Below are 24,701 nucleotides of genomic sequence, written 5' to 3'. Positions count from 1 at the left end.
ATTTATACATGCCTCCTATATAAACATGCATGTACATATCATTACATAATACAATATATAGAAAATCTCTTTCAACATACTCTCATATGGATTCAGGTGGTAACTACATGCTCAAAACCATATCTTCCTAGTTCCTAATGAAGCTTAACTAAAAATTATAAACATTTATAAACCACTAATTAATGTTACTCTACTTGAAAACTCGTACAAACTGCACAGTTTGCACCTTCGCCTGCACCACAAGACATATTGAAACCAACATGGGCAAAATCTAAGATGCAACCAAAGTATCATTTCAATTACACGAACAAAAGGAAGAAATAACAAAAACAAATAAACAATGACTATCCATTCTAAAATTCTTTGCAGCCTACATGTATGTGGCAAATTATTCTGTAGACCCGGATCCACCTTGCAAGGTAGACCCCGATCTAAAGATACACAATTTACATACTAAATGTTCACAATTTACCAAAACTTAGAAACACAATTTATATTCTAGAAGTTCACAATTCCAATACTAAAAATACACAATTTAGGAGTAGGGTCCACCTTTCCACCTGGTCCATGGTATAACAACTGCATATATTCATGTACCCATATAGGATAGGTTCTAAACCCCTGATGCAGCATATGAATGTCAAGTACTGTTCTACACTTCACATTCAAGTATTCAACTCATCCCCCTTCTTATGAGTAGCATAAAAGCATAAAGACAACATTTTTGCCAATTCCCCAATTGCTTATGCAAAAAATGCAATCTGTAATCAGCTGGTTGAGCACATAAGAATAGAAGCCCGGCCCAAAACTGATTCTAGGCATTCATAGAAGAAGACAGCATGCCAAAATTTACAACAGTGGGAGCTCTTACAATTCAACAATTGCCCTGGAAGTGTGAAGGTCAATTAGTCAAATGATCAGGTGGAAAAGGAAGAGCAAATCTGGCTGGATAATAAGTATTACATAGTTATGGTTGGTTAATTATATGTAAGGCAAATTTTACTGTGGACCATGGTGAGCTATGTTTTAGTTTCATTTTCCACACACCCTAATTTCATTATAGTAATGTTGAAGTATCATTTTATTTACACTTCATTTATCTGCTATCTACTTTCATTTTATACACACAATACGTACATTACAATAACACAAAAGTATCATTTTAATTCCAAAACATGTTCATTTGACAATATCTGTATAAACTCGGCTATTCAATTTCACTTTATACATACAATAGGTTCATTATAACAACATTAAAGTATCATTTTAATTCTACTATAGGTTCATTTGACAATATACATATTTGTATGAGCTATGTTATTCAGTTTCATTTTATACACACAGGTTCATTATAGCAACACTAAAGTATCATTTTAATTCTATTACTACAAGTTCATTTGACATTATAAATATGTGTGGCATATTATAAATATGTGTGGCATATGACCATGGTCCACTGTATAACGATTGTTAGATGTAATAAGATTTAAATTTCTCCATCCATAAATTGCTATTAGTACACAATAACTTCCATTTATTAAAGCTTATTTAATCATATACCATGGAGATTATGGATAATCAATTGTCTAAAGGTTTGGCAAAGATTATGGATTAGTCAACCCTTTATACCCTAATTAATCCAATAATCCACAAGTGACTTGGAACTGAATATTGATTATTCACAATCACAATTAATAATCATTATCTTTCCAAACTGGGCAAATAATTTTTAGATTACTCTTGTTACCAATCAAACTAATTGTTCAGCAAAACTTGATTAAGTGCTATAGTAAATTCCTAGGAAGTCAAATTATACTACCAAGACCAACTTAACATCTGAACCTTGAAAAAAGTAATTAACAACTGTGACAGGTTTTTAATTGAAAGATGATGGATACTACAATGATAAACATTTAATTAAAGGGCAACACACAATGATGAATATTCACTACAGATCTATTCATGTTTGATAAGTCTGGGCTCATAATAATTTTCATTTCCTTTTCCACTTAGTCATGAAGTTAAATACCTCCCTAGTCTTCGGTTCTCTTCTGGTTTTATTGTTTTTCTTTTTAAACTTGAAATCCTTGATGTTGCTGTATGAGGAGAGGTTGGGGAAAGCGGGGAGGGAGGGTTTGGGATGTTGGTGGAGGAGTAAATAAAATCCCATGAAAGAAATACCTCTCAAACCGTTCTGAATCCAGAGGATAACACTTTTGTAATGTATCCTTGGGAGAGACACGAAGTGTTTGCTTGCTAAACAAGCACCTATTTCCTTCTTCATCAGTTAAGATTTGAAGACCATAGTCTCTAAAGAAAGATTCCATATCCCATTCCTAAAAGATATACCATAATAAATCAAACTGCAAAAATTATGGAACAAACATTTGAAATGACTGTAGAAAGAGAAACTCTACCTTCATCATCAAGAGTTTGGATAGGTCTGCCAGGGGAAAAGGTTGAAGTTTGTATCCTCCATGATTCAGAGAGGAAATAGCTAATTCTCGAACCTTTAATATGGTCCAACATAAAGAAAAGCATGTTAATCCAGTGAATTACACAACAAAAGACAGAAAGAATTGAAGAACAATAAAACTCTTAAAGCCAACATCAGTTGAGAGTGCCTCCAGTATAAATTATTTGAGGAATTGTGAAGAGTAAGGAAAACGATAAGGGCGTGTAAATGAGCCAAGCTACTCGAGCTCAATTTGACGAATATTCAAATTTGACTCAGTTACTGTTCAGCCAAGCTCAAGCTCAAGTAGTTTGAGTAACAAGCCGAGCTCAATTTGAGCCTCCTAATACTCAGCTCGAGCAACTCGCAAGCCTAATCGAGCTTTTTTAATTTTTTTTATATATTTTATATGAAATATAAATATAATATTACAAATTTATTAATATATTTATGTTTATATGTCATAAAATGGCTATAATCGAGATAAAATATTGAGGTTGTTATGATATTTTGATGTAAAATTAAAATTATTATTATTATATAAATAGAAAAAATAAAACTTTAGTGCGTGTTTTCAAGCCGAGCTCGAGCTTCAACTTTTTGAATCAAGCTGAGCCTAGCTTCAAGCTTTGACTATTTCGGCTCGGCTCGGCTCGGCTCGTTTACACCCGTAGTATTGACCATTGAAAACCAGAAGATATGCATCAATGCATCATTGATTATTATCTCAGCAAGCAAAGTAGAATAGATGATGATATCAAAAGTCCATCCATTTTAGGATTGAATTTGTCCTTTTTCTTGATTCACAGATGTTGAATTAAACATGACAGGAAATGTAGTGAAGTTAGAAAAGAGAATACCCTATCCTACTAGAAGTGAAATCAATGTTCATCCTAGGAGGAAATACTTCTGTGCATGGCCACTATCCCGTAGCATAAAGATGAGGAAACAATTAACTTGGGAGCTAAAAGCAGCCTCTAAGGATGAGTGTTAATTTTTGTGTTAGAGAGAGAGAATCTTGAATAACCTCACTGATGTAGGGTTCAATAATACAGTACTGCAAGTATGATGCATCCGACTCTGCAGTATGGATAAACCTTTTGTAGTTTCCCAAACGGAAGTATCTGTACAAAGAAACTATTAGTACTAAAAGTGTGGCATCCACATATAAATAAATAAATCAACAGCCTCTTGATATCATCTTAGGTAAAAAGTGAAGTCACTACTTGACAGTAACATCCTCTTGATATCAGTCTTATGATTAAGAGCAAAAGACAGTAGGTCCTCAATACCTTTTACCTTACCTCAACATTCTCCGGGCAAAACACATTTCCTTTGACTTCATAATTTTCAAAGGAACTTGGCGAAACCACAAACATAACGAATCTCCCTACAGATCAGAAGGTGAAAGATTTTGGTGAATACCAGGTCAGAAATAAGGCCAAAAACAAGGCTGCAAGTAAATATCTCTCTCCCCCCCCCCCCCCCCCCCCCCCCCCAAAAGGAAAAAAAAAAAAAAAAAAAAAAAAAAAAAAAAAAATCCCCATCAAGGAACTTTTACTTGGCATTCAGAACGGAGGTGGAGAAGCACATAACATGCATGGAATTCAGTTTCATTTTTGTGTATGAATTTTGACGTTCGGTTTGCCTCATAAAGGTCAAATAAAGTTGTTAGAGCCTTCTTGAGCTGCTCCATGTTAAGGTGTAACATTGAAGAGATATTAGGATCGCTACATCTTCGAAGCTCGTGGTGGGACATGATATGAAATTTAACCTGAGTGGAAAAAGAGTAGTGTTGCTGTCATATGTTATTGCTGAGATACTAAGAGTCCATGAGTGCATTAAGTTTGAACTATCCACGCTATACAATTACAGATAGATTAGTTTGAAATCAAAATAAATAAATAAAAAGCAGACACATTGGTGATTGGAGGAAAGTAAAATGTACTCCCTCCTTCCCATTTTGTTTGTCCTATTAACTATTTTGGTGGTTATTTTGACTATATTTGACTTTTGATACTCTTAAGTTTAACTTTTGAATTAAAAATTACATATTATTTTGTTGGTACATCAGAATTTTTTTTTTTTACATATTACATATTATGAAACTACACATATATGTATTACTCATTTCAAGAATTACAACTCAAATTTTGAAGAAATGTGTTTTAAAACATTGGTCAAAATTACATTACTGGGAAACAAAATTGGACAACCCTTTTGAGACAGAGTAAGTATGATCTAGAAAATGGCTATGGATAGACTTCTCAATGGTTTTATTTATATAGTCACAGATAAGATAATTTGCTAAAACAATGGAAATGCATACCATTCTCTCATACATAGATATCACTCTGTCACCGCTGCAATTTTGCATGCTAAGGTCCTGCCTTATGGATCTTGTCCTATCAAAGAGGAAATCATGCACCACCTCGAAAGGGCGTTTTGTTGAATGCAACAAGTTAAACAGATAGTCAAGGGTTTGTTCCAGAACTGGTAGAGGCCGCAAATCAGATGTTTGGACATTCTTTATGGATATAGTCCTGCAGAACTAATACAAAATATTTATAAGCAATTTTGCAAGCAGAATCCAAGTCCCATACTCAAAGATGACGGGGTTGTTTGGTAAATAGTTGTTAGCTTATTAGGTTAGTGGCTTTAACTTGTTGATAGCATTAGTTGATTGTAGAAAAGTGTTTGGTAAATTAGTTGTTAGCTGATAGCTGATTACATGCAAAATAACTTTTTCAAAAAGCTTATCGAAAAAGCTGCTCATTTTGAATTTAGCATTTTGGAGTAATAAGTTGTTACAAAAAACTAATTAATCAAACATTCATAATAATTGTTAAATCAGGTCAAACAAGTAATAGTGGTCAAATAAGTCAAAATTGACTGATAAGCTAACTATGTTACAAAACAAGCCGAAGGCCGAAACCTCAATTTGGTACTTTGGCAAGACCAACAATCAATGGATAGACCATAAACTAATATAATCAATAAACATAAGAATCACAGTTACATTCTACTTAGAAGCAGACTGAAAGAAGATGCAAACAATAAACGCAAATCAATTATTGAATTCAGTAAATAAATAAACAGAAATCAAGCAATTACAGGATACTAGTAATTAAGTAAGTACATGCTAAAGCTTGAGCAGTAAAGATCATACCTTTTTAACAGCTAGACTAGGTGATGATTTGCTTGGATCGCCATTTAGCCTCTCGAAAACCGCTAAATCTCGCAGCCTTTCTCGGGTTTCCCTCTCCTCAACTGCAAGTTCATATTGGTAAGAAAAGAAAAAAAAAGGGAGAAAACACAGCCGCTTACAGAAAACACAGGGATTGGGTACCGGGGCACATGAACGGGCAGGTTCCAACTAAGGAGGGAAGATTGCGAACGTCGTCTTCGTCAATATCGGGGCCTTTGTAGCCTCTTCTCCGATTGCCGGAGTTGGGATTGTTGTTCCTGAAGTTGTGAGGAGTTTCTTGAATTGGGACGTCGGAAGTGGAAGGCTTGACATTCCGGTGGGAATTGGACTGGAACTTGCGGGGTGGGGGAGCTGAAGAAGATGAAGAAGCTCTTCGGGTTGCGTTTCTGGGTTGACCCCGACCCGCCATGGAAGGGCCTGTTTGGTTTAGAACTTAAAATCAGGAGGATTCGGGAAAACCTGTTATTGATGAATACTGTTACAATAACTTACTAACTCGACAGTTGAGAGTTGAGACACAGCTTCGTTTCTTTTATTTATAGACAGACCCTCCAACTATTCTTCTTCTAATTAATACCCCTCCAAAGTTCTCAGTCTTGGAGTATGTAATTATTTATAAGAATACATTTCATTTATGGTATAACATTTGGTCCTTGACTATTAAAAATTTTTAATTAAATACATAATTATATAATTTGTATCACAGTCGATTCTATGTTCCTATAATTTTATTTTTCGGCCAGTTATTGCCAAAAGTATTTCATTTAGAATAAGCAAATGCATGTAGTGCTCCTTCTAAAAGAAGCAAATGTGATGCCCCTTTCCGAAAGAACACTTGTTTAATAATAGTTGGTCGAGAAATTAAACGACATGATCAAATGTAATACAAATTACATAGTCATATACTTAATTGAAAAAAATTAATAGTCAATGACCAAAACATTACACTTTTCGTCTCTTTACTAATAAAACATTAGAGACGAAATTTGTAATTTTGATATAACTCAAGGATGATGAGCACGAAATGACGAAAAGTGCAATGCCAATGATAACTTAGAGACGAAAATGAACATGACCATCACTCAAAGACGAATTTTACAATTACCCTATAACTTAGTGACGAAAGTGCAATTTTTTATTATAAAAAAAAGTATTCAATTCTTTATCGAACCATTCGAAATTACAAATATTATTATTATTTTATTATTATTATTATTATTTAAAAAAAAAACAAACAATATTCAACTCGATTCAATTTTTATCAAATTGCTCGGTATACAAAAATGTATTACTATTCATTTATTAATTCGATATATTACCAAACCGATTACTTCAATTTGATACTGTTCAATTCGAGAAAACCGATCTAAATCACCGCCACTATAAATTAGTGACAAGAATTTGATATGATACATTTTCATGTTTATATATACATACGAAAAGTATGTATCAACTACTATATAGTTGATGACACATCTGTTGATCAAGATATTAAACTTTAGTGGTAAAAAGTATGTATAAAACAGATACTACTTTATAAAAAATTAATATGTAAAGCATATATTAAAAAGTTTAAAATAATCTTTTAATTAATTTAATTATTATTATTATATCTAAAATAACTTTATAAATAATTCAATCATTATGTTTTTAAGACAGTTAGTAATTGTCATGTGCGATGCACGAACTATATATTATTAATTTAACAAATTTATCAATTAAATTTTTGACATTCTTTGAATTAATAAAGAAAGTAATGGTTGTGGAAACAGAAAAACGTACTTGAGTTCTTGACCTTAAAATTAATTTGATTAAAACTGTAAGTAATTAACTTAACAAATTTACCAATAGTGGTTTAAATAGATATATACGCACACAAATTATATTAAATATAAAACGTAGTCACTTGTGAGGTGGGTTGGGTTCCAAGCAACACGTGGACCGATAAACCGTAGTCACTTACGAGTGATTTTAAGATTCAAACCCATGACCTTTAGTCTGACTCTGATACCAAATTGAAGCATGTGCTCCATCTCAACTAAAAGGTTAAGCTGATAGTTGGATTGCACGTTAATGGCTATATGCTTACCAATAAATTTGAATACAATAAACTTTTTTCTATACTTCATTATGCTTTAATATATATAGAGATAGAGATATATAATAATAATATATAATTTATAAAATATAAATATATACTTTAATATATAGAGATATATAATAATAAAATATACGGAGTAATTTATAAAATATAAATACACATAATAACTTCAAAAAATATGTATATAGATAGACACTTTGAGAGAAAAATTTTGTGACTAGATTCTGCTTTATTATGTATATATACATTCTTTTGAAAGAATGTATATATAAAGAAGATAAAAAATAAAGATATAAAGATTTTTAAAAAAAAAAGGATAAAGATAAAGATGCCTACCACATTAATTAATGATTTCTTTTACAAAATTATTTCAATCGAACATATTGAATTGCCTGCAATTATTATTGAATTTAATTGTTGGGATTTTTTTATTATTTTTTTTGACAATGTTTAATTAACTAAAAACTATTCCCCAAATTAAATATTTTCATCCCATATGGATGTGAAAGCCAAGCAAATGAGAGTTTGAAAGATAACAACAACTTAACCATGAAAATTAAACAAACAACCAAATACAACAGCATCCAAAATAGGAAGGAGATCAAAGATCAATAACCCCAAGAAATGAAACAAAACAAAACTAAAAAGACATATAATTGCACCAAAGAACTATCAGTAGCTAATTAACTGGCCAACCGGCTAGATATTTCTAGTGTGTCGTCCATGGCCATGGGGGTAGCCTCCCAGAGGGTAGCCCGGCATAACCGCGCCGGTGGTCGGAGCCACCGTGCCGACGGGTTCGTGGTGGCCTACTTGACCACCAACTACCGGGTTGGCGCCATGGTAAAGATGAGCTTGCTTGGCCTGCAGTTTCTCGGCAGCGTGACGGGCTTTGGCTTCATGAAGATTCATCTTGGCTTCACCCTCTTTGGCTTTTCTTCTCTCCACTGCTATCTCTTTCTCCTCCTTGCTCCTCGCCGCTGCTTTCTCCACCTAATAATTGTTAATATAGTTAATATTAACTAACATTTTATATATTTATAGTTTAATATATTCTGTACTTGCACTTAATAGTTCTATTACATTGTAGTATCTGTTCATATACTTTCTCAACCTACTGAAACACAAAGAGCTAATAACACCTCCATTGAGGCTCGAACTCACAACCTTCCAAATGGAAGTCCAACCCGGATACCATTGGACCACATAGTCCTGGTAATAATTGTTAATTAAATATACAGAATGTGTTAATTATTAGGGACACAATTTTTGAAATCAAAGTTTAAAATGAATATATATATATATATATATATATATATATATATATATATATATATATATATAAATCCTGATTCATGGTATAATTAATTGATAAAAACACCCACCAACAAATAAAAATAAATATATGCATGTTTCTATCACGCCAGCCCAAAACTAAAGTAAAAGAAGATGAAACATGTATAAATATAATGCCTTTTCATCAGTCTTGGCTGCAAGAATATCGAGGTGTTCTTTGGCAGCAGCAGCTGCGTCGCTTACTTTCTGCTTCGCAGATTGCATCTTCAATTCGAAACTGTATATTATATATATATGCCACACAATCCTAGTTACTTCTGCTACATACATACATGTATATATATGGATCGTATTGGCTTGTAGAAGAAGGGCGGTGGAAACCCGCGGCCGGCGGCGCAGCCCAAATCCACCGTGCCTAACTGAGAGCATGCCACGTTTCTAGCTCCGTGTCGTTCATGCAGCTGCTGAACGCATCCGCTTATCACTTTTTTTATGACTGTTTATTTATTTATGGCAAAAATTTGTGTAAGATCGTGTCTCACAAATTCTTGTTTGTGTGATGAGTCGTGAAGATGAAAATGTAATATTTTACATTTTGATTTTAAATTTTTTTTTTCCTCAAAACAAGTAATAAATATTTAATATTGATTAGTATTAAATTTTCAGTATGTGTATTATATTTTGTATTGATTCAATCTGTTTCACGATTAAAGGACCATGAGGTAATTTCACAGGAGAGAATCACTCTTTATTTATTTGTTTGTTTAACTGCATATTTGTTTACCATTGAAAAATAGCTCATTTTTGATAGCTTATTTCCTCTTTTAGTATGCCCAAGGCCCAATCAATACTGTGGATGTGATCCTAAAGTTTGGCAAATTATGCTATGCATCCGTGTTCACAGTGTGCATGGTAGACACGCTATAGATTCATAATTTCTATATTGTAGATTCATAATTTATAAACTGTAGATTCATAATTTCTATACTGTAGATTCATAATCTCTATACTACACATTCATAATTTCTGTACTGTATGAATCTACATTATAAATTTTATGAATCTACAATATAAAAATTATGAATCTACAGTATAAAAATTATGAATATACAATACAGAAATTATGAATGTGCAGTATAGAAATTATGAATCTACATTATAAATTTTATGAATCTACAATATAGAAATTATAAATATACAATATAGAAATTATGAATGTACAACATATCCACCGTGCACATGGTAAACACGGGTCCACAACATAACGCTCCCTAAAGTTTTGGGCAAACCTTAAAACGGGCATAGCCATAACTAACCCAATAAGCAAGTCCAATATGGGTCAAGTCGCTCAAATGGAACAAATTATATATGGATCAGGTCTACCTTATATTGTGGATCCTAGTAAAAAAATAACCTTTATATTCTGTATCTGCGGTTGACATATTTTATACCTGTAGTTAATGATTTCTGTATTTATAAATAAATTGAAGACACATAACATGATTGATGTGACTTATTATATGCATGTATTTTATAATGTTTTAGACAAAAAGGTCAAACGTTCTCGATCCATTGATCCAAGTTAATCTTTTCAGAATTGTCCAAAAATTCGTCCTCTAAGCATTTAATGTGATATTTATAAGGGAAAACATGAAGCACATGCCAAGCGCCCCACATGTTTAATTTACCACGTGTCTCCAGGACAACTGTCGGTGCAAAAGGGCAGCCACAATTGTTTCATGTGTCTTGTTTATTCTGACGATTTGAATGTACATTAATTGATCTATTTGGATTATACTTTAAGGTCATACCGTCATAAGTAAATTATTATAAGGCATGCACTCGAGAAAGACCTTTTGATCTCTTATGATCGGGGAATCTTGACTATTCAAAGATTAGGCTTTATAAATTGAAAGGATGTTACTCCAGATATCATACTTCCAGTCTGTCCTAATACCCACCAGATCCTAACCTGTTTTCCTCAAATCTGTGCCCAACACCAGATCCTATGTACTGTAGAGTTATTTAGGTTTTCGTTCTCGGTAAGGGTTTTGGCTCCGTGCCACGGGGGCGGTTTGCTAATGATCCAGTCTAAGGGGTCGACCTACAATATTATCAATCTTCTCGTCAACAACAAAGGGTGGAAAAACTAATATTTCTCCCCCCGGATCGATTAGAAACTCCTTGTCCCTAACCTGTGAAGTTCTCAATTTCGTAAGCATGTCTTGTGACAACCCAAAAATAATTTTTCTAAATTCTATTTTACAAAATTTCAAAATAGCCATTTTCACTCTTCTAAAATTTTATTTCGAAAATGGTGTTTGAATTAAATATTTTAAACTGAGTTTTTAAATAAATTCAACACCAAGCCTTATCCTATTTCGAAAATCCTAAATTTTGGGTACATTTATGTACCAAGTTTTGATCCAAACAGTCAATTTGAGTGAAACCGGAAAGGAATCTGAGAAACCAGAACCAAGTGTTTTAACTAGAAACTATTTTTAGAAAATCTATTTTTGATCCCAAGTTATCCAAAATTCACTTTTAGACCTTGGTCCATGATGCAAAGTGAACCAAGAGTTTTCTACCACTTTGTCTAATCTTTGCGAGAAATAAGCCAAATTACCATTTTGCCCCCAACCAATCATTGAAGATCATCCTAGGGTTTTGCACCATTTATAAGCTTCACTATTCATTTGTTGTCTTCTGATTTCATTCTTGCATCTCCTCTCTTGAGCTATGTTGAAAGAAAGAAGCAAAACACAGTAAGTATCCAGGCTTCCATTCTCATCCATTCATTCTTTTGCTTCTAGTTTCCTTCATTTGTTTCAATCTTTGAGGTTCCTTCTTTGTTTGTTGTTTGTGTGATTTGAATGAGGAGTCTAGGAAGTGGAAGTGGTGGAAGTTGAGTAGAGAGGAAGTAGAAATCCACACAAGGAAGAAGAACAAGCAAAGGTATAAACCATGGTATGGGACTGCTAAGGGATATTTTTGACCCTCGTGATGCTCTTTTGATTATGAACCTGCTGAGATGTATTGGGGAAGGGAGAACAATGGGTTGTATTCGGTTAGAAGTGCATATAGATTAGCCTTTGGTAACTTGGAACAAGATCATAAGTTACTGTGGGCTGCTGTTTGGAATTTACATCAACCACTGAAGATAAAATGTTTTTTTTGGGCCAGGTGTAAATTGAAGCAGCCAACTAAAGATGTATTGCTTGTAAAACAGGTAGCTTGCGATCCATTGTGTGGAGTAGAACCTGAGACAGCGATCCATTTGTTTGCCGAGTGCAGCTTTGCACATTTATGCTGGAAAGAAGTAGACCATGGGTGGTCTATGGACTCGCCTGGCACACTTCAGCTATGGATTGAGGAGATGTGGACTGCCTTGCCTAACCACATGATTGAAAAGGTGGTAACTCTTTGTTGGGCTATATGGGAAAATCGAAATTCAATGGTATGGGACTCTCAAAGTACGGATCAAAGAACAATGGTTTGCATGGCTTTAGCTTATGTGCAAAACTGGAAGGCTGCCCAGTCATCACACACTGCCACGCCACATGCTGTTCAACCCCATATTCGTGATGTTGCTTGGAGCCCCCCACCGCCAGGCTATTATAAGTTAAATATTGATGTCTCCATGGATTTTGAGCACCGCCGCATGGGTTATGGATGGATTCTACGTGACGAAGAGGGAGTAGTTATGGGAGCTGCAACCACTATGATTGAAGGAATCTATTCTGTAAAGGAGGCTGAAGCCATTGGTGCTCCTGAGGCTTTGAGTTGGATAAAGAGGGGAGGATGGCCTCGGGTTGTCCTAGAGACTGACGCACAAATGGTGACAAATGCAGTGTCCGCAGGCCAAAATTACACCCCTTTTGGAGCGATTATAGACGAAATTCGAAAGCATTTGATGCAACTACCTTTGACTCATTTTGTTTTTGTAAAGCGAGATGCGAACGTTCTGGCTCATTTCCTAGCAAAATATGCGTTAATTCAGGGGAGGGGGTGCATGATTTCTTTATTTCTCTTCCACGTTTAATTTCCTCCTATGTACTTGCTGACTATGCTAGTTTAAGAAATTTAAATCTCGTTTCTCTGGTTTTCAAAAAAAAAAAAAATCATTAGTGAGAAAAAAAAATCATTAGTGAGAATGTGAAGAACTAAATTTTTGTATTATTACGCTTAAATTTAATGTTTACTAAATGACATTTAATTTGAGGACCGAATTTTGAAAAAAATCAATAGTCAAGTGACTATTAATGATCAAATTGAAAGTCGATGATGAAAATTGTTAATATCAATAATCAATAGATCATTTATGGTAAAATTAGAAGTTATGGATAAAAATTTGTAAATTTCAATAGTCAATGAACCATTTCCGAAATGAGTTAATACCCAAAATGGTTCTCGACTATAATAGTTTTTCTCAATTTCGTCCTAAACGACTTTGGTGACCTAATGTAATCCCAAATTTTTGTGTTTTTGCTTAATTTAGTCATCCGTTTATTATTCCATCCATTTAGTGTAAAATAAATGGACAATTCATTAATTTCAATATTGACATCTCTTTACTCCTAGACTTGCGAAGTGCGAAATCCATATTTCTTTTACGAATTACTCCCAAATCTGCGAATATAAAATTTGATTCGCAGGTCTGGAGTAATTCGTAAAAGAATGAGGAATTTCGCACTTCGCCAGGCTAAGAGTAAAGAGAGAACAATATTGTTATTACTGAATTGTCCCTTTATTTAACACCAATTTAACAAAATAACAAACAGATAACTAAATTGAGCAAAAACACACAAGTCTGGGACTACATTAGGTCATCAAAGTCGTTAAGGACGAAATTGAAAAAAACCACTATAGTCGAGGACCATATTGGGTATTAACTCTTTCCAATATTAACTCCATGTTGGAATAAGATGCTTGGATGATAAAGTTACATGATAGTCATCTTTGTTAAAAGTAGAATGACAAAATTTTAAACGGAGAACTATTGTGACAAACAAATGAACGTCGATGACATGCTAAAACAATTAAATTAAAAGAATATGATTAAATGTTGTGACGTCACAATATTCAATAACTTTATGTATCATGTGTAGTGTGCAATTTATCCAATGTACACTATATCTAATAGTGGCTGCAAATCTCTCATCACCAAAAAGGAATGAAGAAGTAAAATTCACCCCTTGAAAAATAAAATTAGCATAAATATTTTTTATACACTAACATTTAAAATTTTCCTTTCTTTTTTGTGAGAATAAGAATCACAACAATTACTCAATGGTGATCATTAAGTAAACTCTATTCCTGTGAATTTTTTCTTCTTTGATGAAAGGGATCGAGTTGAGTCAAATAATTTGTACATTAAATGGTAAAATTAATTAAAATTATTGTAATTTAAAGGGTTAGATAAAAATTACATCTAAATTGTCACAAACGCAAAATTTTAATTTATTTTTTCTATCAATAATGGTAAATAATTATTTCTTAACAAATTATTTTCCCAATTGATTTCAAAAAATAAAAAATAAAAAAAATCCCAAGAGTGCAAAATCAGTCGTTAATAACGACAAGGTACTGCGGCAAAAAAAATCTCCTCCGGGCGTAATCCCATCTTCTGGCAGTGGTCTCGTCGCAATAGAACCGCCTCCAAGCTCCTCGCGACGTCGCCGGTGAACTCCATTGTCCACCACCTCTGAGTTCTTCGCCGGTTGCCTGCTCCGCCGCCTCACTCGCTCACCGACGAACGGTACTCTTCCTCCTCCGATTGCGGCCTTATTTTTCTGTCTTCAGAGCTGGAAAGTAGAAATTTTGATTTTTGATTTTTGATTTCTGATTGCTTGAGCCTTGAGTGTCGAAGAAGACCAAAAAATTTAAAAAATTTGATTGCCTTTGAGCCCTTGAACTTGATTTCTGATTTTAACTTCTATTTTCTAGGCTTGATTGAGTTGGAGCTTGAACATTGATTTTTGTTTGTTTGAACTTTGAACTTTGAACATTGAATTCCAGTGCTTGACACGGCCGTGTTAAACACTGGAATTTCATCCCATTGTACTGGACTGAAATTGGAACTTCATTTCAGTACACTGGAATGAAGCTGGCATTCTTGGAAGTCTTACATGACATTGTGTAGTTAATTGCTGATTGTGAATTTAAATGTCTGAGCTGTAAGGTATTGTTCCTAGTGGAGTGCTACTGCCTTTGATGCAGTGGGGTGGGAGAACTCATTTTTTACTTGCTATTGTTTGCTCAATTTGTGAGGTTTGCATTTTATGTTAGTTCTCTAAACTTTCATTAATCAATAGTTTCCTGGATGTTGGGAAACTTTTGTGTTTTTTGAAGTTTTTTCACTCTGTTTCCATGTACATTGTACCTGGAATTTTAACATAGTTTTTCTGCTGTAAATAGGTCCAGGAATTGCCAGCAGTGAATATGTGTTGTTTGGTAGTGTCTCTCGCTGTGTAATTCTCAAGATTATTGCTTTGATTGATGGCAATTCTAGCAACACTGAAAGGCTTCGACCTCTTCTCCAATCTGCCCACCACTCCGCCGCCGTCTTCTTCCGGTGATACCCGCCGCAATGCACTGCCTCCACAACCACCCATCCCCATACCCAAGTACCCACCTCCTTTAAAATTCCAAAAGCGATCCAACAATCATCCAAAACCTCTACAGAAACCCAAGAACAACCCGGGGTTTAAGACCCACCACCATAACTCCAAATACCACAAGCCGGTTAAGCCAGGGGAAGTCATCTCAGCGGATGGGGATCGCGCCGTCATCGTCGGTGACTCTGGCGTGTCATACCGCCTCCCCGGGGCTCCATTTGAGTTCCAATACAGTTATTCTGAGACGCCCAAGGCTCAGCCCCTGGCAATCCGGGAACCAGCTTTCTTGCCCTTTGCGCCGCCCACAATGCCTAGGCCCTGGACCGGGAAAGCTCCACTGAAGAAATCAAAGAAAAAGATTAAGCTTTTTGAGCCGTTAGATTCTGCAGCTAAACTTGATGGAAATGATACCAAGCAATATCAATATGAAATGTTGAAGGCTTATGAGCTTGGGAAGTATCATGTGAGGCCACGGAAAGATGTGCTTGGGCCGCCATTAACAAGAGCCGAAATTCAGGAGCTTTTGAAACCTGCAATCTCTTGTAATCGACAGGTTAATCTGGGTAAGTCTATTGCTTTTATCTATTTATTATTTTTTTTTATGACGCGAAACCCGCAGCCACTACCCGTGAATTTGTTTTAGGTAAATCTTGTCTGATAACTCTAGTTGTCAAAGGACCTAGAGAGGTAAATAGTGTATCAGTGTATGTTGTACATAGTTGACCGCTTCAGAGTCAATAGGCCGCTTCCAAGTTTGAACTTCCTTGTAGTTACCGCCAATAGACCGCTCTAATTGGAAGTTGAACTTGGAACTTCTAGTTACTGAGTCAACAGCCTGACCAACTTGGTTGAGTTGAACCCTACTTTTATTATTATTATTATCATCATCATCATCAGTTTTGGTTGTTGAGTGGTAAGAGTTTATTTTTAACACTAGTTTTATCTCATGTAAATTTGATTCTTGCAAGTTTATGCTTGAATTAGCATTTGGCTCTCTGTTGTTTCTCTTTAACCTTAATAAAGGTTCATTCTTGATCATTAATGGTTGATAATTGACCATGTTTACTGTCTTCTATAGTTGTACAACTATTCTAGTAGTCTTACTGTGATCTAGAATGAGGATTTCAGTTTATAATTGTGCACATTATTCAAGCCATTTAGGTTTCAAATTTAGAGAACACTTTTATTGAGGTGTCTCAATTTCTTGTGTTTGCACAAGGGTATCTTGATTGTTCAATCTCATCGATACGTTGGATTGAACAGGTCGGGATGGATTAACACATAACATGTTGGAGTTAATACATACCCACTGGAGAAGACAACCTGTTTGCAAAGTTCGGTGTTTAGGCGTTCCAACTGTTGATATGGACAACCTATGCCGCTGTATTGAGGTTCTGATACTGGCACTAGATTAAAAGTATTTTCAAATGCTATTGTTTTAATGTTTTGTTATGGTAAATAGCGGGTTCATTTATTCCTGAATCGTGAAGTACAAATACTTATTTGTTGCATCTAAATGCTTCTTGTTTGCTACCAGGAAAAGACTGGCGGAAAGATCATTTCTCGAGCTGGTGGCGTAGTTTATGTTTTTCGAGGTAGGAACTATGCTCATCATTTGCGTCCACAGCTTCCAGTGATGCTATGGAAGCCAGCTACACCAGTTTATCCAAAGCTTATACAGGAAGCTCCAGAAGGGCTAACCAAAGAAGAAGCTGATGAATTTCGAGAAAAAGGGAAAAAGTTGCTCCCTATATGTAAACTAGGTATGCAATCTACCATGCATTCTTATAGTCATTCTAGCGCAATGCAGTGGATATAGATTTGTGCATCAAAACGTGAAATAGTTGGAGAGATGAGTCGATGTGTTACTTTCCGTGTTATATTCTTTCAAAAATGAGAAGAAAATTATAAAGGTTTTACTTGTTTACATACCATGACTTTGAATCGTTATTTCCAAACTGCTTACTTGAGTAACTTTGGTTCCTGACCAACATAGCAAAAAATGGAGTCTACATTAAACTCGTGAAGGAAGTAAGGAATGCTTTTGAAGGATGTCCATTGGTGAAGATTGATTGCAAAGGGATGCATGCGAGTGACTATAAGAAGCTAGGAGCCAAGCTGAAGGTCTGTATTTGTTTTTCTTCTCTTTAAAATATTTTGCAACACTATCTCTTGCTGATAATGGGAATCCGAGCACTTATAAGTTGCATAAACTTATGATGAAAAGAAACCGAGAGAATTTCATATTCTACTTCCTTACAAACGGATTATAGAAAAGTTACTGGTTTATTGTATTCCCCAGTAGAGGTTATGCAGCCATAACGAATGGGGTAAACTATATTCAACTTATTTAGGAACAGAGAGAAGTCCCTGGGACGGTTTCGGTAACATAGAACTAGTATTTCACCATCACATCTACTCTAATTTCCTTCCCTCCGGTGGCAGGAATTGGTTCCCTGTGTGCTTTTATCTTTTGACGATGAACAAGTACTGATGTGGAGGGGAAAAGATTGGCGGCCTAGATTCAAAGATGTTTCTCGGGCTTTCAGATCTGCCGTTGGCGTTACAGATGATACTAACCATCTAGGATCTTCAGGTATGTGGTGGCTTTATTCCAACAATTCCCCCACAGTTTTTACTCGTGCTAGGACTCGAACCCGTGACTTGGCTCTGATACCACACTACGCCAAAAGCTACAGCTCGTAGTGAAGACGTAACTTTATTTCCTTATACAACCATGACATTTTCGAGAGGCAGGGTGTTGGACTTGGCCCTTCAACTCTTCAAGCCTCTGCCCAGCAATCTCCTAGCCACCTGATGTCGGACTTGGCCCTTCACAGGCCTCCGTCCAACAATTTCTTTACCAATTTTATTCTTATGACTAAGCAAGTGTTTCTTCTGCACCAAGGGCAGCGAGTAAAGAGACTTTTCTTTTTCCACACTAATAACAAATTTTCTCGTTCCTGGGATGGAGTCTCGTGTTCTTATGATGGCGAAACCGTTCTTGTGATCAGGAAGTAGCAGTGAAGTTCAGAAACAAGATACCGGGATTCAGAGCTTGAGCCCGAGAATGACGTCCCTCTGGCAGCGAGCAGTTGATTCAGGCACTGCGATGCTGTTGGATGAGATTAACCTTGAACCCGATGATCTTCTGAAGAAGGTAGAGGAGTTTGAAAGCTCTTCACAGGCCACACAACACTCATACCCTGCACTGGTGTTGTCAAGCAAGAATACTCGCGAAGCAAAAGATGAAGACGATGAAAGCGAAGATGATGATGAGTACGAGGAGGAGGACGATGATTTTGATGATGAAGATCTTATCAGTGAATCACCTTTGCCCTGGGGATCTTTGCCCATAGATTCAATGGTAAAGCAATTTAGTGATGAAGAGTAGAGTTAACATATAGTAAAGCAATCCATCATGATCTGTTAAGCTATGTCCAGTTTCAGTTGTAGTGTACAGTCAACTTTTCTTTGTTGCTGAAAAATGGAAGTTTTAACATACAAGTTCTCAATTAAGGTTATACTTTAGAAATATAACAAAATTGTGAACCCTAGTCTAAAATGACATTCAAATTATTTGTTTGAATTTAATATATTATACGTTTGTCGTTAACAGTAGCAGATTATGTGCTTGTAAATAAATTGGAGACACATAATATGTTAATTACAACAACAAAATAGAGCCATTGTCGAGTAAACTTTTTGGTCATCTACTAAAATTTTTTAAGTCTTTTTCACTCAAACAATGAAACTGAAATTGATTGTGGTTAATGAACTCTTTTGTAACTTTTTGATGTATCAAAATAATTTCAATCAAAAAAATTAGACTCCATATAAAAAAGGATAACACATCCCCATATCCCCACACAAATGCCCATCGGAATAGGAAAACCATTTTTTGTCCAATTGAAAAAAAAAAATCTTAATCTTACCTATCAAAAATTCAAAATATGCAACAAAATAAACTAGGAAAATAAAAATAATAGGCATCTTCTTTTATAGTAAAACTGTAAAACCTCACATAATGCATTACAATTAGTTAATTATCAATCAAATTTTTTTTTTTTTTAAATAATGAGAGAAACTCGCAGACATTATTTGGAGCGTGTACAAGGCAAATTTTATTCATGTGTAAATAACTTGCAAACTGTACAGAAGAATAAGCTGCACTTAGAATGGTTCAGTCTAGGGACTAGATGGAAGCGTATAATATTATATCTAACTGCAATATATCAACAAGCCGACCTTAGCTCAGTTGGTAGAGCGGAGGACTGTAGTGTGGCTGCCGAAATCCTTAGGTCGCTGGTTCGAATCCGGCAGGTCGGAAGACATCTTTTTTTTTTTTTTTGCGTCCTCAAATCAGAGGAATGTTCGCATTTGTCTATTGTGTCTTTGTACTTAGAAACTGCCCAATTATATAATCCTTTCTTTGTTAATCCTGTTAAGTAATCTTGGAGAGAGGTTTAGGGTGGGTGCAAAAAAGTATTGTGAGGAAGAGGTTGTCAGATATCATAACTTTTCTGTCTAAGCTCGAACCCCGGATAATCGTTTGACAAAGGATTACATTGATGATCTCGTGTAGGTAAACTCTTTTTCTGGTGAGATGGGTGGAAGAATTGAAAATAAGATTTATCTCGACTAAAATTTTAAACTATCGATAAAACTTAATATTTACAGAGTATATTTTATATCTTATATGTTCGACAAGGAGTCGGGGAGGGAGGGAAGGGGGACAAAAATTTGGAAATTATGGGACTCTGATCCAATGATTGTTTCCTTTTTCATGGATGCTTGAAATAATAAAACATTGCATTGGTGAAACTCATTCAAGATAGGAAGTATGGTTTTCAATTTTATTTTTTTTCTCAATTTCCTTCAACATGAACTTGTATGCAAGGATGCCGTACTAAAAGCAAAGAGGTTGGATCTAAAGGAAGCAGTACTCAAAGCGGGGAAAAAATGAGATGTAAAAATAGAGTGCGTTTACTTCAATTCTTTATTTTCATTTATCTAGTTTTATAAATTTCAAGTAAACGTATTTTCTAATTTTTTTCTCAAAATTTTTATTTTTTTTAAAAAAAACAAAGAATTTCTCCTGTTAGTAAATGAAGCCTATAAATGATTCAGACTCAACAAATATTCTTGAAATTATTATTTAATTTTTGTGCTCTTTTATGTAGGATAAGGAGGTAGTAGTTGGGAATTCCGTACCAAATGCAGATATCAATCCTAGTAAAATCAACATGAAGGTTCATGCCTCAAGGAGTAAAGCAATTATTACCAATAATATTTTGTTTATAGCCTATTCTATTTTTTTTAATGGTTGTTTGATGCATTTATGCTGACAATTTTGAATAATAATTACAATGTGATTGAAAGATGCAAAATTTAAGAGAATATACTTTGCAAATTAGAGGGTGAGGAATATAATGTTATTAATCTTGTAGTTGCTTAACAAAGTAATGAACCTACAATAACGAAACTATATAACTAACTTAATGAATATGCATTATTATTACTTATTTTAATTATATGTAAATTAAAAATATTGAAACAATATCAATCTAGTATCATTTAAAATTATTATGACTATTTTATCCATATTAGACTAGGATTATGTTATCCATATTAGACTAGGACTATATTATTCGTGTTAGACTAGGATTCTATCTAGTATCTATATATTCGCTCTCTGTACTCTCAGACATTATAATTGAATACAACACAATCTATATTCTCATCTAGTATCAGTTTCCAGGTTTTCTCTCATGGAGCTAGGGTTTATCGCTTAAGAGTGTCGCTAATTACAATTGTTGGTTGATGTGATTCCATAATTACAATGAGCACTTGTTCGGCAGCGACAGAACCGTGTCAAATTTGTAAAGGTTTCGATCACAAGGGAGCTAATTGTTTATGGCGCTATGATGAACCGTGTCAAATTTGTAAAGGTTTCGGTCACACGGGAGCCAATTGTTTTTGGCACTATGATGATCCGTGTCAAATTTGTAAACATTTTGGTCACACGGGAGCCAATTGTTTACGGCGATATTCAGGGGCTCCGGGTTCTTAGCGTTTTTCACCCTCCCCGGCTCCTCAGGCGAATGTAGCCGTTTCTGGTGATGACTCGGGTGGTCCACATGAGTGGTTTCCTGATACTGGTGCTACCAACTATGCTACGCCCGATCCTTCTTTGTTGACCTCTGCGACGGGTTATGATGGCCTTGAGACTCTTCGTGTTGGCAGTGGTACATGTTTGCCTATTGTTAATGTTGGTTCAACTTCGTTAGCCACTAATTCTAGGTCTTTTAAGTTAAATGATGTTTTGCATGTTCCTGATATTTCCAGTTTATTATTATCTGTCCAGCGTTTTGCCAAAGATAATAATGGTTTCTTTGAGTTTCACCCACTTTGTTTCTTTGTGAAAGACATTTTGACCAAGAAAGTCCTATTTAAAGGGCATGCATCTGATGGCCTGTACTCCTGGCCTGTGTCTTCTCCTAGTCCAACTGCATTCGTTGTTACGCGTTCCTCTTTTGTCTGGCATATGCGGTTGGGGCATCCGCACTCTCGAATTTTACGCAAAATTTTAGAGTCTTCGTCTGTAAGTACTTTTAATTCGAAAGATCTTCCCAATGTTTGTTCCTCTTGTCAATTGGGAAAATCATCTCGTTTTCTATTATCTCGTGTTGACACTACTAGTACACATCCTTTAGAATTAATATATTATGATATTTGGGGCCATGCGCCGTTACTTTCTGCGAATGGCTTTAAATATTTTGTGTTGTTTGTGGATGATTACACACGGTATATATGGTATTATCCGATGCGTGCCAAATCATAATTATATGGCATATTTGATAAGTTTCGGTCACTTGTTGAACGTTGTTTTTCTCGCAAGATTATTTCTTTTCAATCTGATTTAGGGGGAGAATATAAGAAGCTTGGTTCTACCCTTTCTTCTCTAGGTATTCGTCACAGGCAATCTTGTGCCTATACTCATGAACAGAATGGACGGGTGGAGCGAAGGCATCGTCATGTTGTTGAGACAAGACTGTCCTTAATGGCTCAAGCATCTGTTCCTTCTCGTTTCTGGGACTATGCTTTTGAGACTGCTGTCTATCTTATAAATAAAATGCCCACTCGTATTTTGTCTGATGAGTCACCACACTTCGTTTGCATCGTTCTCCCCCATCCTACTCGTACTTGCGGGTATTTGGTTGTTTGTGCTTTCCTGTTTTGTGTCCATATAATCGAAATAAGCTACAATTTCATTCATCTCCGTGTATCTTTCTGGGTTACCCCCCGTCTTATCGTGGCTATCGTTGTTTAGATACTAACACTAACAAGGTCTTTATCTGTCGCCACGTGCGGTTCGATGAGGCTGTGTTTCTTTTTTGTTTCTCCTATTGGCTCGCAGGTTCCTAAGCCACGGTTCAAACCGTGGGTCACCGCACCGGTTGTGACGAGCCGAGGGAATGATGTCTCGGCCAACTTTGTTGATGGCACTCGGCAGATTGACAAGCCCGTGTTGGCTTTTGGCCATGGTGACGGTGCTGGTCACGAGCAGTCCGCATCGAGTGAGTTGACTGTCTCGGACCAGCAGGTTGAGCAGCGCGGCAGACCGCGCGGGCGTCCTCCGCGATCCACTCCGCCTCCTCGGTCTCATGGCATGAACACTCGTAGCTCGGGTCCGCATCAACATGTTGCCTTAACCACTACTTCCACCGTGGTGTCTGAGCCTACCTGTTACTCTCAGGCGGTCAAGTTTCCTGAGTGGCGTGATGCAATAGACGCAGAGTTCAATGCCTTGGTTCATAATCATACATGGCGTCTTGTTCCTTCTCAACCAGGTATGAATATTGTTGGTTGCAAGTGGGTTTTCAGAACCAAACGGAAGGTCGATGGTTCAATATAATGCATAAAGCATGATTGGTGGCCAAGGGTTTTAATCAGGTTGCTGGAGAGGACTTTTTTGAGACATTTAGTCCTGTGGTTAAACCCACTGCGGTACGTCTTTTCTTATCTTTAGCCGTATCGCGTGGGTGGTCTATTCGTCAGTTGGATATTCATAATGCTTTCTTGAATGGCGAGCTAGCTGAGACTGTATACATGCGCCATCCACCTGGTTATGAGGATCAGTCATTACCTGATCATGTGTGTTTGCTTAAAAAATCTCTCTACGGTCTCAAACAGGCTCCACGTGCATGGTTCACAAGGCTACATGATTTTCTAGTTTCTGTGGGCTTTGCACCTTCAAAGACTGATATGTCTCTTTTTATCTATTCTCGTGATAATGTTCGTCTTTATTTCTTGGTGTATGTTGATGACATTTTGATTATGGGGTCTGACTCAGACCGTGTTACTGCTCTTATTAATAAATTGGCACTTGAGTTTAAAGTTCGTGATATGGGTGTGCCTTCTTTCTTTTTGGGAATTGAAATTGTCCCGTTATCTGGTGGTATGCTTTTATCTCAACAACGGTATATGAAGAATATTCTCAAACGTGCTGGCAAGGTAGACTGTAAGCCAGTGGTCACGCCTGTCTCTATCGCGAAAATCGCCGACGATGTTGCCACTCCCTATGCCGATCCAACACAATACAGAAGTCTTGTTGGTGCTCTCCAATATCTTACGGTAACTCGTCTTGATCTTTCTTATGCTGTTAATCTCTTGTGTTAACATATGCATGCCCCCACTACTACAGACTGGGCCTCTCTAAAAAGAGTCCTACGATATATCAAAGGCACCCTGCATTTTGGTCCACGTATTTCTCGGTCTGCGTCGATGGATATTCACGTCTATTCAGACTCAGATTGGGCTGGCGATCCGAATGATCGCAAGTCTACTAGTGGTTTTGCTGTGTTCTTGGGGAGTAATCTTATATCTTGGGTTTGTCGGAAGCAACGGACAGTAGCACGTTCTTCAACTGAAGCAGAATACAAGGGTCTGACTGATGTATCTGCTGAGGTTACATGGCTTGTTTCTCTATTACACGAGATCGGCATCCCACCTGCGTCTCCT

The 24,701-nt window shown here is 35.9% G+C and overlaps 4 protein-coding genes and 1 non-coding gene across 8 annotated transcripts; 3 read left to right on the top strand and 2 right to left on the bottom strand.

Annotated features, from left to right (window-relative positions):
* Positions 1-59: 59 nt before the first annotated feature.
* LOC109185394 (SAC3 family protein C) lies at positions 60-6,170 on the bottom strand. Of its 2 annotated transcripts, XM_019335400.1 has the most exons (10): positions 5,805-6,170; positions 5,625-5,725; positions 4,785-5,006; positions 4,017-4,229; positions 3,760-3,845; positions 3,483-3,579; positions 2,418-2,510; positions 2,182-2,336; positions 586-886; positions 60-376 (listed from the first exon to the last, which is right to left on the bottom strand). In XM_019335400.1, exons 1-9 carry the CDS (start codon positions 6,070-6,072, stop codon positions 868-870), a joined length of 1,254 nt encoding a protein of 417 aa, XP_019190945.1. In that variant the 5' UTR covers positions 6,073-6,170; the 3' UTR covers positions 60-376; positions 586-867. The 2 variants fall into 2 exon arrangements, with proteins under 2 accessions (XP_019190945.1, XP_019190946.1); XM_019335401.1 differs by lacking the exons at positions 60-376; positions 2,182-2,336 and having other exon boundaries at positions 483-886.
* A 2,065-nt stretch (positions 6,171-8,235) lies between these two features.
* Positions 8,236-9,383, bottom strand: LOC109185395 (late embryogenesis abundant protein 6-like). The gene is made up of 2 exons (XM_019335402.1): positions 9,238-9,383; positions 8,236-8,757 (listed from the first exon to the last, which is right to left on the bottom strand). The coding sequence occupies exons 1-2, from the start codon at positions 9,322-9,324 to the stop codon at positions 8,464-8,466; spliced, it is 381 nt and encodes a 126-aa protein (XP_019190947.1). The 5' UTR covers positions 9,325-9,383; the 3' UTR covers positions 8,236-8,463.
* Positions 9,384-12,091: 2,708 nt separating this feature from the next.
* LOC109185268 lies at positions 12,092-13,102 on the top strand. Its single transcript, XM_019335248.1, has one exon. It carries the CDS (start codon positions 12,092-12,094, stop codon positions 13,100-13,102), a length of 1,011 nt encoding a protein of 336 aa, XP_019190793.1.
* Positions 13,103-14,620: 1,518 nt separating this feature from the next.
* LOC109185371 (CRS2-associated factor 2, chloroplastic) lies at positions 14,621-19,194 on the top strand. Of its 3 annotated transcripts, none has more exons than XM_019335368.1 (8): positions 14,621-14,741; positions 14,792-14,801; positions 15,547-16,240; positions 16,941-17,068; positions 17,215-17,440; positions 17,674-17,801; positions 18,123-18,273; positions 18,692-19,194. In XM_019335368.1, exons 3-8 carry the CDS (start codon positions 15,559-15,561, stop codon positions 19,069-19,071), a joined length of 1,695 nt encoding a protein of 564 aa, XP_019190913.1. In that variant the 5' UTR covers positions 14,621-14,741; positions 14,792-14,801; positions 15,547-15,558; the 3' UTR covers positions 19,072-19,194. The 3 variants fall into 3 exon arrangements, with proteins under 3 accessions (XP_019190913.1, XP_019190912.1, XP_019190911.1); XM_019335367.1 differs by adding an exon at positions 15,242-15,330 and having other exon boundaries at positions 14,621-14,818; positions 15,478-16,240; XM_019335366.1 differs by having other exon boundaries at positions 14,621-14,818; positions 15,478-16,240.
* Positions 19,195-19,920: 726 nt separating this feature from the next.
* Positions 19,921-20,006, top strand: TRNAY-GUA. Its single transcript is given in 2 exon segments — positions 19,921-19,957; positions 19,971-20,006. It is a non-coding gene; the product is annotated as a tRNA-Tyr (tRNA).
* The last annotated feature ends 4,695 nt before the right edge of the window (positions 20,007-24,701 follow it).

This window comes from Ipomoea nil, unplaced genomic scaffold, assembly GCF_001879475.1.
Source record: "Ipomoea nil cultivar Tokyo-kokei standard unplaced genomic scaffold, Asagao_1.1 scaffold1317, whole genome shotgun sequence".
NCBI classification, from domain to species: Eukaryota; Viridiplantae; Streptophyta; class Magnoliopsida; order Solanales; family Convolvulaceae; genus Ipomoea; species Ipomoea nil.
Note: the sequence above shows the minus strand (reverse complement) of the source record. Positions and strands in the feature narration are given on the sequence as shown.

Coding starts and splice junctions, on each gene's coding strand:
- LOC109185268 (XM_019335248.1), top strand. CDS start 12,092: ATGTATTGGGGAAGGGAGAACAATGGGTTGTATTCGGTTAGAAGTGCA.
- LOC109185395 (XM_019335402.1), bottom strand. CDS start 9,324: ATGCAATCTGCGAAGCAGAAAGTAAGCGACGCAGCTGCTGCTGCCAAA. Junction 8,758..9,237: donor CAGCCAAGACTGATGAAAAG/GCATTATATTTA, acceptor AACAATTATTAG/GTGGAGAAAGCAGCGGCGAG.
- LOC109185394 (XM_019335400.1), bottom strand. CDS start 6,072: ATGGCGGGTCGGGGTCAACCCAGAAACGCAACCCGAAGAGCTTCTTCA. Junction 5,726..5,804: donor CTGCCCGTTCATGTGCCCCG/GTACCCAATCCC, acceptor ATGAACTTGCAG/TTGAGGAGAGGGAAACCCGA. Junction 4,230..4,784: donor TATCTATGTATGAGAGAATG/GTATGCATTTCC, acceptor TTTTCCACTCAG/GTTAAATTTCATATCATGTC.
- LOC109185371 (XM_019335368.1), top strand. CDS start 15,559: ATGGCAATTCTAGCAACACTGAAAGGCTTCGACCTCTTCTCCAATCTG. Junction 16,241..16,940: donor TAATCGACAGGTTAATCTGG/GTAAGTCTATTG, acceptor TGGATTGAACAG/GTCGGGATGGATTAACACAT. Junction 18,274..18,691: donor TAACCATCTAGGATCTTCAG/GTATGTGGTGGC, acceptor TCTTGTGATCAG/GAAGTAGCAGTGAAGTTCAG.